This window comes from Lagenorhynchus albirostris, chromosome 2 (genome assembly GCF_949774975.1).
Source record: "Lagenorhynchus albirostris chromosome 2, mLagAlb1.1, whole genome shotgun sequence".
Taxonomy (NCBI): Eukaryota; Metazoa; Chordata; class Mammalia; order Artiodactyla; family Delphinidae; genus Lagenorhynchus; species Lagenorhynchus albirostris.
This window is the reverse complement of record NC_083096.1, coordinates 138,543,587-138,556,933: the sequence shown is the minus strand read 5'-3', so window position 1 is coordinate 138,556,933 and position 13,347 is coordinate 138,543,587. Positions and strand designations below refer to the sequence as shown.

Here is a 13,347-nt window from a genome sequence, read left to right as displayed (position 1 = left end):
ATCTTACAGTCACACAAAAGGGAACAAATAAGTAAGCCTACCTAATCCTGACCTATCACACAGGATACATCTCAAGGTGTTTTTCCTTCTATGAAGCCACGCCTAAGTATTCTGTTGCCTCTTCATCTCTTGTCTTTCACTCTTATAGCAGTATGGCCCATATCATAACCGAAGTAGAGTGAGTCTCATTTTAGATGAGGCTAGGTTCTAAAGTCAGTGTGAAAGGACAGAATAGTGAAACTGTCCTTGTAAATCCCTTAGGAAGAGGGTGTCACGTTAGAGGCTGACAGTTTCCCAATACTTGCCTATCACAGCAAGTTTGCCCCCCATGTTGAAATGGATGATTAAAGTGCCAGAGAAGGAGTCAGTTTAGTTTAGAGCCAAGCTGTAGGGAAAATGCATATCTAGCTGAACACTAGCTTATGAGTGTGCTGAATCACACTCATAATCATACCGAGGTGCTCACAGTATTTGAGGCAAGAGGGAATTAAGACTGACTCAGAGCACAGCAGAATTACATTGTCCCCTCAAACTGTGATACTGAGGCCCATGTTCATTGAGTAAATAGTGCAAATCATCTCCCAAGCCTTCTAAATTTTTTTCCCTCTTTCATATAAATGCACATAGAAGGCGGTTCCACTGACCTACCTCATGCCATCCTTGAACTCTTTCAAACAGACAACTGAACCAGGAGTTCCTAGAGCACATGAATCTTTTCTAGCATCGTTCGGTCTGTTCCTTGTTGAACAAGAGCATCGTATCAAGTCCTTAGTGTACAAGATCCTCCATGATTTGGTTCCTGTCTCCCTCCCATTTCTTTCCATTCCTTGCTATACTTTCTATACTCTAACTCAAGTAGTTCTAGTTTCCAAAAGAAGACTTGTTACTCCACACTTCCTGCCTCTGCCTATAGTGTACCTTCCCACATTTTCCAACAGATGTTTATCCTCAATACTTATTTCAAATGTTTCCTCTTCACTGTTAGGTTGATTGAGTTAATGCCCCTATTCTTCACCCCTTCATGGATCCCTGCCCACTGCCATGTAAAGCTTCAATGCCCTTCCACTCTGACTCAGTATCAGCAAAACTGTCTAGTCGTCAACATGTGAGCCACACCAGCTGAGCCCAGCCCAGCTGAGCTGAACCCACAGTCACTTTGTATACTGTTGATGTTCTGTTGGTATTATGCAGTATTACTGTAGCAATAGACAACTCATATGTTTTCTATAAAGACTTGCCTGACCCTCCCAAGGAAAAATGATCCCTCTGCATTTTTGCAACCTCTGAAACTTATACCTTTCTCTATTACAAAATGTAACACATTCTACTATTATAAACATTTAATGAATGAATAAGTAGTATGATTATTTATTTTTATGTTTAGTTCTCCTTCTAAGACTGACCTTCTAGAGAACAGGAGCATCTTTGTGAAGGAGTTTGTATAGTCAAAATAGTTTGGGCATACCGGTTAGTACAGCCACTATGGAAAACAGTATGGTGCTTCCTTGAAAACTTAAAAATTGAACTGCCATATGATCCAGAAATCCTATACCTTGGTAGACACCTGAAGGAAACAAAAATAGGATCTCAAAGAAATACCTGTGCTCCCACGTTCATTGCGGCATTAGTCACAATAGCCAAGATATGGATGGACGCCTAAGTGTCCACAGATGAATGGGTAGAGAAGATATGAGATATATACATATATATATATATATATAAAATCCATATATTATATATATAAATGTGTAAATGTGATAGATAATGTTATAGATATATGAATATAATATTATAAATGTGAGATATATATATATGCACACATTTATATATGGAATATTATTCAACCTTGAAAAAGAAGGCCATCTTGCCATCTGCAAAGACATGGATGAACCCTGAAGGCATTAGGCTAAGTAAGATAAGTCAGACAGAGAAAGACAAATACTGCATGATATCACTTATATGTGGAATCTTAAAAAAAAAAACAGAACTTGTAAAAGCAGAAAATAGAATGGTGGTTACCAAGGGCTGGGGGATGGAGAAATTGGAGATGTTGTTTAAGAGTACAAACTTGCAACCTGTAGATAAATAAGTTCTGGAGATTCAATGTACGACATAGGGATTACAGTAAAAAATAATGCTATATTATAAACTCAGAGCTGCTGAGAGACTAGATTTTTAACTATTTGCAGCACAAAAAAGAAATAATTATGCAAAGTGATAAAGGCGTTAGCTAATACTACCGTAGTAATAATATTGTAATATATAAGTGTCTTGAACCAATACACTGTGCACCTCAAACTTATACAGTGTTATATATCAATTATATCTCAGTTAAAAAAATAGTTTGGCCACACCTGGGTTGGAATCCTGCCTCTGCAAGTGACAAACTTTCTGAGGCCAACTCTCTTTAGCTGTAAAATGAGGACAGGGGCAGCAACTTCACGGCGTTCTTGAGAAGAGGAAGTGAGCACATCTGTATACAGTAGCCAGCTTGATGCATGACACATCAGAGGGCTCAACAGATAGTATGCGGCTGAGTGATTAATGGACTGACACTTCATGGCCAAAATCTTACAATGAGTGCACCAAAACCAGAAGGTCCTTTGTCCCATTACCGATTCCTAACATCACACTGGCTGCCCACAGCACCCTGTGGCCTCTAATCTGATTTATTACTACAGAGGCTGATGTTTCAATTTACTGAACCCAACTGTATCATAAGTAAAAGGACCTCAGATGACCATCTTTGCAACTTAACGCCAGCCTGGTTTTTAAATGCAGTTTATTTAATCTCTCATTTAATCTAAAGTTGCAGTTTGGTGCTTATAAATCTGCTCTTCCTGCAACTCTTCTGAGAAATACAGACACCTGGCGTGTGCTTATTGCCTGCTTTTGGGCAGGCTAAGCAGCCTCCTTGATGGGCTACGCTCCTACACAATTGAAAAACGGGTACTCACCTCTCTGGAGGCATGTCGCCTTCCTCCCCAGCTGCTGCAAGAGCAAGAGGCAGGGTGAAAAAGAGGGGTTTCAGTGGCAGCCTGTTTAAGTGAATTGTTTGTGCAATGACCACACCCCGCCACCTCCTCCCCCGACCCAGAGACAAAATGTAGAAGGGCAGCTCACCTGTGCCCCAAGCCGCCCCTTCCCCTGGCATCCAGGGACCGTCGGTCCTGCATGCAGTGTTCACCTACACTTTATGGTGCTTATTTATGAGTGCAATCTCCTGTATTAGACTTTGACCCCCTGGAGCCCTAGAGGGGCTTACCTCCAGGTAAGCCCTGTGGGGTTTACCTCTTAATCTCTTGTTTCTCTCACGGAGCCTGGCAAAGAGAGTATAGCTGCTCAGTGTGTGCTTGAGTGAATGATAACAGTGCCTTTATTGAGCATTTACTGGTGTACCAGCACTGTTCAAAGTCTCCCCAGGCCTCATCTCACTTCTCCTCACAATCATCGAGTGTTATTATCATCCCCATTTTATAGATAACGACAATGAGGTTCCGTGAGTACCATGCCCAGACTTATATAGCTAGCGAGGGGGGAGCTGGGATTGACAAAGCCCATTTTATTCCCGAAATCTTAGTCCTATGTTCTCTGACAACCTTCTTCTTTTTCAGAGATGGTTTGAGGCCTGAATTATTTAATGCTTATAAAAGTCATACTGAGCCTTCTTTGATATGGAGGTGGCCATATCATCAAAGTATACTTAGCAGAGCTCGATTTCTCGCTATAGGATTTTCTTTTAGGATAAAACTTCAGATGACTTATAGCAGTGGTTCTCAAAGTGTGGTCCCTGGACCAGCAACGTCAGCATCTCACCGTGAACTTGTTAAAAAGGTAAATTCTCAGGCCCCAAACCAAGACCAACTGAATCAGAACTCTGGGGTTGGGCCCAGTAAGCTGTGTTTTAACAAGCCCTCTAGCTAACTCTGATGCATGCTGAAGTTTGAGAATCACTGAGTTAAAGAAATTTCACCCGAAGTTTGCCCAAAGCAGTCTAATGAACAGACAACAAACTAAGAATAAATGAACGAAGAATTAGCTCTTTTAGTGTACCATCCACAGGCACTCATGGCCACAGTAAGACAAATGCTAGCACAGCACTACGCATCATCCCAAAGTGTATGTTCACCTCGTGTTTCACTAGAGCAAATGTAAGCGAAGGTGTTTACAGTGTCAACAGGATCAAGCTGCGGTGGGGGGAAACGCGGGGTGAGAAGGTGTTTCCCTTTGCATAGTAGAGGAAAACACACAAGAGCACAGAAGGATGGCTGCCAAGGATGCAGGTCCTGGAAAGGACTAATGGGGGCAGGGGTAGGGGCCCTTCAATTCATTCCTGAAGGCAGATCACAGAGGCCCAAGGAACTCCCAGCAGGATCCCAGGTCAAGTTCACACTGACTTTCCTCTCTTCACTCCCTCCCCCTCTCCCACGGCACTTGGTTGTGTTGACAACATGGGCTTTGTAGGAAAACAAAGACTCCCTACCTCCCTCTTCAGCTACTTTTTGTTTTCTTCCTCTTGGACAGATTCCCAGTGATCAAATGCAGTGCTCTCAGGGGAAGCAGGCTGGCCCAGCAGCGATAAGGGGCCAATTCCCACAGATTTGTCATTTCGCAGGCGAGCTGCCACAGCCTCTACGTGAGAATAAGCAGTGATGGATGTCGAGCCCCACAGAAAACCAGTCCGGCACTGTCCCCTGGGAGACGATGCTGCAGAGCGGGAGGTGACGGGGGTCCGGCCACGGGAGCCGTGACTTCTGTTGGCTGGCTGTGCACGGGGCCCTGCGCATTTCCTTACCTTCCCTGTGGGTCTTGGGAAGAGCAGCTGCCTGCGTCTGGAAGGCCTGGAGGTTCACGACCGGGGGCCTCGGTGGCTTTGCGGGAGGAGGACCCAGGGACTTGACGGAAGGCAGTGGCTTGGTGTTGGGAAGTTGTGGATGACTGACATCTGGCTGGTCCTCTGAGCATAAACAGTCCAAAATGTAGGTTAATATTTCCATTTCATGGCTGGCCTCAGCCTCACTCCCCTACCATCTATTCTCCACCCAGCAGACAGAGTGTCCTGATCAAAATGCAAACCTGACCTTTTTTTGTTTTTGTTTTTTGTTTTTTAAATTTTTATTGAAGGGACATCCCTGGTGGTCCAGTGGTGAAGAGTCCGCCTTACAATGCAGGGGACGCAGGTTCAATCCCTGGTCGGGGAACTAAGATCCCACACGCTGCATGGCAGCTAGGCCCACGCGTCACAACTACTGAGCTTGCACGCCCCAATGAGACAGCCAGCGTGCCGCCAACTACAGAGCCCACGCGCCACAACTAGAGAGAGAAAAACCCTGCACACCACGACTAGACAGAAGCCCACACACCGCAACGAGGGAGAAGCCCTCACGCTGCAACGAAGACCTGATACAGCCCCCAAAATAAAGAAAATAAATAAATAATTTTTCTTGAAGTATAGTTGATTTACAATCGATGTGTTAGTTTCAAGTGTACAGCAAAGTGAATCAGTTATACATACACATATAGTCACTCCTTTTTTTTTTTTTTTTTTTTTTTTTTTTTTAGATAGGGTTCCCTGTTCAAACCCGATCTTGCCACCATCCAGCTGCCCGGAGGATGAAGCCCAGTTTCCTCAGCTGCTGTCCACTCACTCCATACTCTGGCATTTAAACACCACACAGCCTCAATCTACATTTCTTTTCTTATCACACTTTACCACCCTCCTTCCTCAACCTTAAGCCCTAACATCTTTCACTCACAACCACTGGCTTCTCCGTTTTCCAGATTTGATTTTTTTTATAGTTTCTATTTTTTTTAATTTACTTTTTAAATTGAAGTACAGTTGATTTACAAAGTTGTGTTTGTACAGCAAAATGAGCCATATATATATATATATATATATATATATATATATATCTGGAACAGCATTCCAGATTTAACTTTAAAAGCCTTAAATAGCTCTCATATATCCAAGATTTTGTTCATGCCATTCCTCCTGGTTCTGGAATGCTGTTCCCTCACTTCTCCCTTGGCGAACTCTGACTCATTCTTTAAGGCCCTGCTCCAATGACACCTCCTCTAGGAGGTCTTTCTTGATTTCTACCAGAAAACAAACTCAGAATCAACCACTCTTTGTTCTGTATCCCCTAGCACATTGTTACCACTTCTCCATCAGTGTGGTGGCATATTAAAAGAGCTGGTCTATCTTCCCACTGAATGTAGGCTCCTCGAGGGCAGGGACTAGGCCCCAGTGACCTCCCCCCAGCACCAAGCACAGGGCCTGCATCAGGGGAAATGGACAATGATTATTCCCTGAAAGGATTTTTCAAGCACTGATGACGGGCAACTAACACGGGAGCCATGAAGAGGAGTAACAATTCGTCAATGATTTCCGGGGCTCATTGCCTAGAACAGGCTTCAAGGCTGGCTTTGTGGTACCTGGGCACCTGTGGATTTTGTGTCCTAGAATTTTCCAGGACAGTCCCAATTTCACGTATTTTGTCTTTCTGCACTGATAAGCCAACCAACAGAAATTTCAACATTATATATAAACATTGTATCTGCCTCTTACACTGAAAATAGCCCCAAATCTTATATTATTCAAGATTCTTTAATATCCTCAATAATTATTCAAGAATAATATTATTCTTATATTATTCATTATTCAAACCTTGATTTTTCAGTTTACATAATACAGTGGTTGACTACATGGCAAAACTAGAGAAGTTGGCTAGTGTTTCACAAGTACCTCAGGGCAACCTCCTCAAAGCCCTGCTATCTTTTGCAGGCGGGAGCGGGGCTTCCTTCTAGCCGTACCAGCAGGGGTTACATAGTCAGGGCCAGAGCTGCATTCTTCTAAGGCTTGAATTATAAGCCGCAATGTCAGAGATTTTAGTCTTTATCAACTTAGGTAGAAGAAGTGAAAGTGAATCATCACTTACTAACTGAGCTCCTAATTTTTACCAGGCACTGTGCTAAGCAGTTTACATAGGTTTTCTCACTTCATCCTCCCAACAGCTCCATCAGGTAGGTTATCTAGCCCTTTCTTTCCTCCCATCTCTCCTTCCTCCCATTCATCCTCTCTTCATTTCCATCCCTTCATCAAGAACTATTTACTATATTCCAAGCATTGTTCTAGGGGCTGCGGCTAGAGTTAAGAGCAAGAACATATAGAGTTCTGCCCTCAGGAATTTTCATTCTAATAGGAGGAGGCTGATGATAAACATGTAAACAAATAAACAGATAAGAAAACCACAGACGGGCGGTGGGAAGCAGGGGGACAAATTAGGAGTTTGGGATTCATATATACACACCACTATACATAAAATAGATAACCAACAAGGACCTACTGTATAGCACAGGGAACTCTACTCAATATTTTGTAATAACCTATAAGGGAAAAGAATCTAAAAAAGAATAGAAACACATATATATGTATAACGGAATCATTCTGCTGTACACCTGAAACTAATACAACATTGTAAATCAACTATACTTCAATAAAAAAAAACCCCAAAAAAGAAAATCATAGCAATCTATTAGTTCTATAAAGGAAATAATGATGATATGAAAGAATGTGAACTCTTGGTGGTGAGGTAGTGGTCTTTAGATGAAGATCTCTGGCTAGAGAAGGCTTATCTGGGGAAGTATCATTTGAACTTAGATCTAAAGGCAATTATGCAAAGATCAAAGAAAAGAGTTGTCTAGGAAGAGGGAACAGCAATTGCAAAGGTCCTGAGTCATAACAAAGTCTGTTCAAGGAACAGCAAGAAATCCAGGGTGCTATCTGTGGGCTAGTGAACCAGGGAAGAGAGCAGGAGGTAAGTCAGAGACATAAGCAGGGACCAAAAGAAGCAGAGCTATGAAGTCAGTAAGTAGTTTAGATGCTATTCTGAGTGCAAAGAGAAACCATATAAGATTATAAGCAGGAGATCCATCTATCCATTCATCCCTGCATTCAATCATTCAAAAAATACTTTCTTGAGGACCCACTGAAACCGGCCTTGTTCTTCTAGGTTCTGGGGATACAGTGGTAAAGAAGACAGTTTTTATCCTCATTTAACTTATATTTTACTCAGATAAACAAACAAATACATAATAATATACCAGATAGGGATAAGTGATACGAAGAAAACCAAAGCAATGTAGGAAGATAAAGAATGCTGGCGGTGGGGTGGCTATTTTAGATAGAGCGATCTACAAGGTCCACTCACAGCAGGTGACATTGAGCTGAGTCGTTGATGAAGTGAGGGAGTGAGACATCAAAGTCCTAGGGGAAACATGTTCCAGAAGAGGGATCTGCAGGGGCAGAGGTCCTGGGGTAGAAATAGTTTGGCGTATCTAAGGAATAGCAAGAAGGCCAATGTGGTGAGAGAGGAGAGGGTAAGAGAGGTAGTCAAAGAGCAAATCATATGAGCCACTGTAATATGGCTGTGGTTGAAATGAGCTGGGGAGTGACATGATTGGATTTATGCTTTAGAGGATCACTGTGCCTGCAAGGAGGAAAGTACAATATAAGAGGGCAAGGGTGTGAAAGCAGGTCCAGGCAAGAGATGGTCCATGGTGGTGTAGACATGGGCAGAAGGCAGAAATGGGAGCAAGTAGAGGGATTCAGAACATAGTTTGATGATAGAACCAAGAGCTTACTGATGGATTAGTCACAAAGAATGAGGAGGAGACAGGAATTGAGCATGACTCCTAGATTTTTGGCCTGAGCAACCAAGACACGGTTGCACTATTTACCAAGACAAGGAAGATTGGTGACGGATCGATTGATAGGAGAGCAGACCAGGCTTTATGAAGTTAAGCAGATTGTCCAATTTCATGCATCTTGTAAGAAGTAGAGCGAAGATTCAAATCCAAGTTTGCCCCAACTGTGTCTCCATATAATTCCAGGAGATTAATCACTTTACCCAAACCTGAAATTATAACCTAGCAAATGGGCCTAGAATACCTGTGCTGGAGTTTGAAGCAAACATTGCCCAGCTCACGTATGTGACCATCCCAAGCCAGCAAGCTCTACATTAGAAACACGGTGCCCCTTCCCCCCAGGCCTGTGGGGATTCGATTTCTCACCTGGGGCCTGGCTGGTGAGCTCACCATCATAGACAGGGTGGCAGGTGCTCCCTGCCGGGCTCTTCTCAGGACTGGGGTTTGCTGGGCTCCTGCTGCTATGTTGAGAAAGTCGAACAGTGGGATCTTCAGAGGTGGCACACAATCTTCTTTGGGCCATCAAGCGCCTCTGGGAAGGAAGGGTCTGGCCTCCTTTTCTTTCCATCTTTTTCCTGGGCTCCTCTGGAGTAAGCCCCATGCTTTTCCGCTCTTCCAGATGGAAGGCCCTGCTTCCACAACTGGCAGGGATAAAGACTGATGACATCTTACTTTTCTGAGATAAAACCTCCCAGTTCCAGAGCTTCTTTCTGAAGCTGTTGTTCACCATTACTTTCTTCTTATTGGTTATCTCAGCATTTGACTGATTCACATCTAACAGCAGAGAAGCCTTCTGTGAATTTACTGAAGAACCAGAAGGACTCTCAGGAGGTTCCAGGGAATTAGAACATTTCTGAGTGTCACTCTTCTGAGCCAACTTCACTTTCTGGGGTTTAAGAGTCTGGGAGTCACCACTGGCACAGCTTGGTAGGGGCTCATTGTGGTTGGAAGAGGGGTATTTCCCACTGGCCAAAGTCTTTGTGGACCGTCTGCTTCCAGTGTCACCCTTTTGAGAAACACCTTCTGGGAATTTAACAGGTCCTGGAAGAGATGGCGCATCAAGCTTTTGAAATTTGGCTCGAAGTTCCTTGAAGTTTCTTAACGCTTCCTAGAGCATAAAAGAAAACCGTAATGTCTTGTTATTCGAGGAAGAAAGCAGCATGATTAGCTGACTTCACTGTGCCTGCTAAGAGGCTGTAGGTGCTGATGTAATGCCATCGCTTATCTACTGAGTCATACCAGCCAGTAATGCTATTGTCTATGTGAGGCAGAGCGAAAACAATTGTGTGCTCTCTGAAACACTTCGGGTATGTTTAATTTCTTCACAACATATAAAGAACGCTTGTAAAAGAGACAGTACCAACAATTACTGATAAATCCCTTGATATAAACTTTGGGTGGCTCTCTGCTGCCTATGCAAATAAACCCCTTTGCATGACATTCAAGAACACTGGCAAAAGTTGTGGAATTATGATCTTAAAGAGGGCAGAATTATGATCTCCAGCCATAGGTCAACATAATCACACTTAAACCAAACAGGATAATTTACAGTTTTCCTGTAACTTTATACTCCCCACCACCCTGACTTCGCTCACGTGTTCTTGCTTCCCCCAAGTGCATCCCCCGTATACTTGTCAACTGCTTTCTTCCAACAGTAACGCCCACCTTCTCCATCAACATTCCCCCTGTGGCTGACACGTAGAGCTAACTCCTCCCTGACTCCACATTGCTTCCACAGCTCCTCGTAACTTGGCTGTTGAACTTAACACCATAGGGTGGAAAAAAGAGCAATCTTTGGAACTAGACAGGTCTGTGTTCAGATTCAGACTCTGCTCTTTTATCATCTAGAAAAATACTTTGGGAAACTTGGTATCATCAGTGCAGTCTCATCATAGAAATAACTTCCAAGTGGCAGAAGGATGAGGGGTGCCATATGTAAAGTGTCCATCACAGTGCCTGACACATAGTAAATAAAAGCTATTCATAAGAGACGAGATGATGCTCTTATATTTTTGACTCCCCTTGGGAGACTGTGTTCCACTTTCTAAATTCAGCTCAAATTCAGTATACGAAAATGGGGGTAGTAATAGCAGCGCAACCCTTTGGGCAGAGGAAGGGACGCAGCTGGGATTATACGGTGAGTTGGTGGTCTACTACATAGGTAGGATTAGGCTTGACTCCTGCTCTGTGCTCTTCCCAGTTTCCCCCTTTCTCTCACGAGATTTAATTTACTTTTGTAAGTGCGTTTGTCATTTTCCATCTTCAGAGGAGGTTGGAGGGGGAGGAGATAGAGCGTGGGAGGACATGTAATAGAGCCATTTCCAAATAAAGAGCCACCATCTTCTCTTGATCATCTTAAAGGTCTTAATTTCATGTATACAGACAACCTCCATGCTAATGACTTCTGATTTTGCCTGCTGAAGGAATGACTGTTGGGTGACGTTTTCTCACTGTGCTTACAGTTGACTCACACTGTAGATTAGTTTACTCACACTGCCCTCTGAAGATTTAGGAAGGGAGAAAAGTTGAACAGGAAATATGAAGCAGGTGTCTGGGAGCCTGCATGCATGCTCTTCCCTCTTTCCTCCTCTCTCTCTCTCTCTCTCTCTCTCTCTCTCTCTCTCTCTCTCACACACACACACACACACACACACACACACACACACACACACACACACACACACACACACACACACACACACACACACACACACACACACACACACACACACACACACACCATACACACATTTATAGCTTTCCTCACAAATTGCCCAGGGTTAATTTCTTACATTTCAACCAGCAGTCAAGTTGATTCCATTGACCTTCCTTTCCCCTGATGTGGTAGAAGCCAGCACTGGGCATGGAACTTGGAGATCTAAGTGTGAGGCTCAGCTTTGCCATTTTCTAGTCACATGTCTTGGACAGTTCACTTTGCTTCTCTGAGCCTTATGTTCCTCACTATAAAATGGGACGATGCTACTAACAGTTCAGGGTTATTGCAAGGGTCACATGAGATGACAGATGTACATACCTCAGTGGTTAATATTTTTTAAATTGTGGTAAAATGCACCTAACTTTAAATGTACCACCATAGCCATTTTTAAGCATACAGTATAGTAGTGTTAAGTACACTCACATTGTTGTGAATGTCCAGGACTCTTTCATCTTGCAAAACTGAAGCACTATATTCATTAAACAACAGCTACCCATTCCCCCTCCCTCCAGACCCTGGCAGCCATCATTCTACTTTCTGTATCTACGAACTTGATGACCCCAGGTACCTCATGTAAATGGAACCATAGGTACTTGTCTTGTTGTGACTGACTTATTTCACTTAGCATATTGTCCTTAAGGTTCACACATGCTATAGCATACTGCAACATTTTCTTCCTTTATAAGGTCAAATAATATTCTATTGCATGTATATAACACATTTTGTTTATCTATTCATTCATCAATGAACATTTGGGTTGCTTCTGCCTTTTAGTTACTGTGAATAATGCTGCTATGAACATAGGTGTCCAAATATCTCTTTGAAACCCTGCTTTCAATTCTTTTGATTATACGCCCAGAAATGTAGTGGCTGGATCATATGGTAAAGCTATTTTTAATTTTTTGAGGAATCACCATACTGTTTTCCACAGTAGCTGCACCATTTTACATTCCTAATTGGCACATGAGTTCCAATTTTCCCACATCTTTGCAATACTTGTTATTTTTTTTTTATAGTAACCATCCTAATAGGTGCAAGGTAAGCAGTGGTTAATATTTTTGAAGGAACACAATAATGATAATTTTTAGCTCTTCACTGTATGAAGCCATGTGAACTACAATGTTACTGTGATAGATTTTAGTCTCCATAGGAATGATTAGGAAGAACCCCAGCAGGAAACAGAATTAAGGATTGATAACCTTCAAACCAAGGTCCTGGGTAAAGATCGCTGGTTCAGGAGGAACTAAACCTGATTATACCTAGCTCATTCCTCTTTCAGCAAATGCTCATTAAGTATTTACTATATGGGCAAAACACTGTTTTACACAGTCACGGGCTCTGCTTTTATATATCACATTCTAATGTCAGGGAGAGACAAAAAAATAAGCAAATACACCTGAAAATATTAGAGATAAGTTCTATGTGGGGAATTAAATAGATGACTCGATAAAGAGTGACTGGGTGCCTACCACTGATTTTCAGAGGTACCGTAGGAAAGTCATTCCCTTCTTCTGAGTTCAATCATTTATCTACTCAAGGAATTGCCTGGGTGATCTCCAAGACCCCTTCTATCACTAACATTTGGATTTTATTTTTCTTGCTATGGGAAATAAAAGTTACACATACTATCATCTATCATACATCATCCATTGGTGGGAGGTCAGGGTTGAGGGTATGAAGCAAATTGAATGAGGATGGGTTGGGAGGTGGCCAAGGGGACATTCTGGTTAAAAGCATGCCCCACTTTTCTGGGCCCACAACTAGTCAGTCATCACATCCTGCTTATCTTAATTCTTAAAAGCCCGTGAGCCTGCCCCTTCTTCATGCCATTGCCACTGCCTTTGAGTCTTCCTTACTTTTTGCTTAAAATGACTTCTTTCTGGCCTCCCTGCCTCCACTCTAGGCCCCTCTAATCTACCATTTAC

The 13,347-nt window shown here is 42.8% G+C and overlaps 1 protein-coding gene across 1 annotated transcript in view; it reads right to left on the bottom strand.

The window, feature by feature from the left end:
* The window catches only part of FYB2 (FYN binding protein 2), an 86,350-nt gene extending 76,527 nt beyond the window's left edge, over window positions 1–9,823 (bottom strand). The window contains 3 exon segments of the mRNA XM_060141930.1: window positions 2,958–2,991; window positions 4,796–4,957; window positions 9,073–9,823. Coding sequence (XP_059997913.1) covers window positions 2,958–2,991; window positions 4,796–4,957; window positions 9,073–9,823 — 947 coding nt within the window.
* Window positions 9,824–13,347: the final 3,524 nt, after the last annotated feature.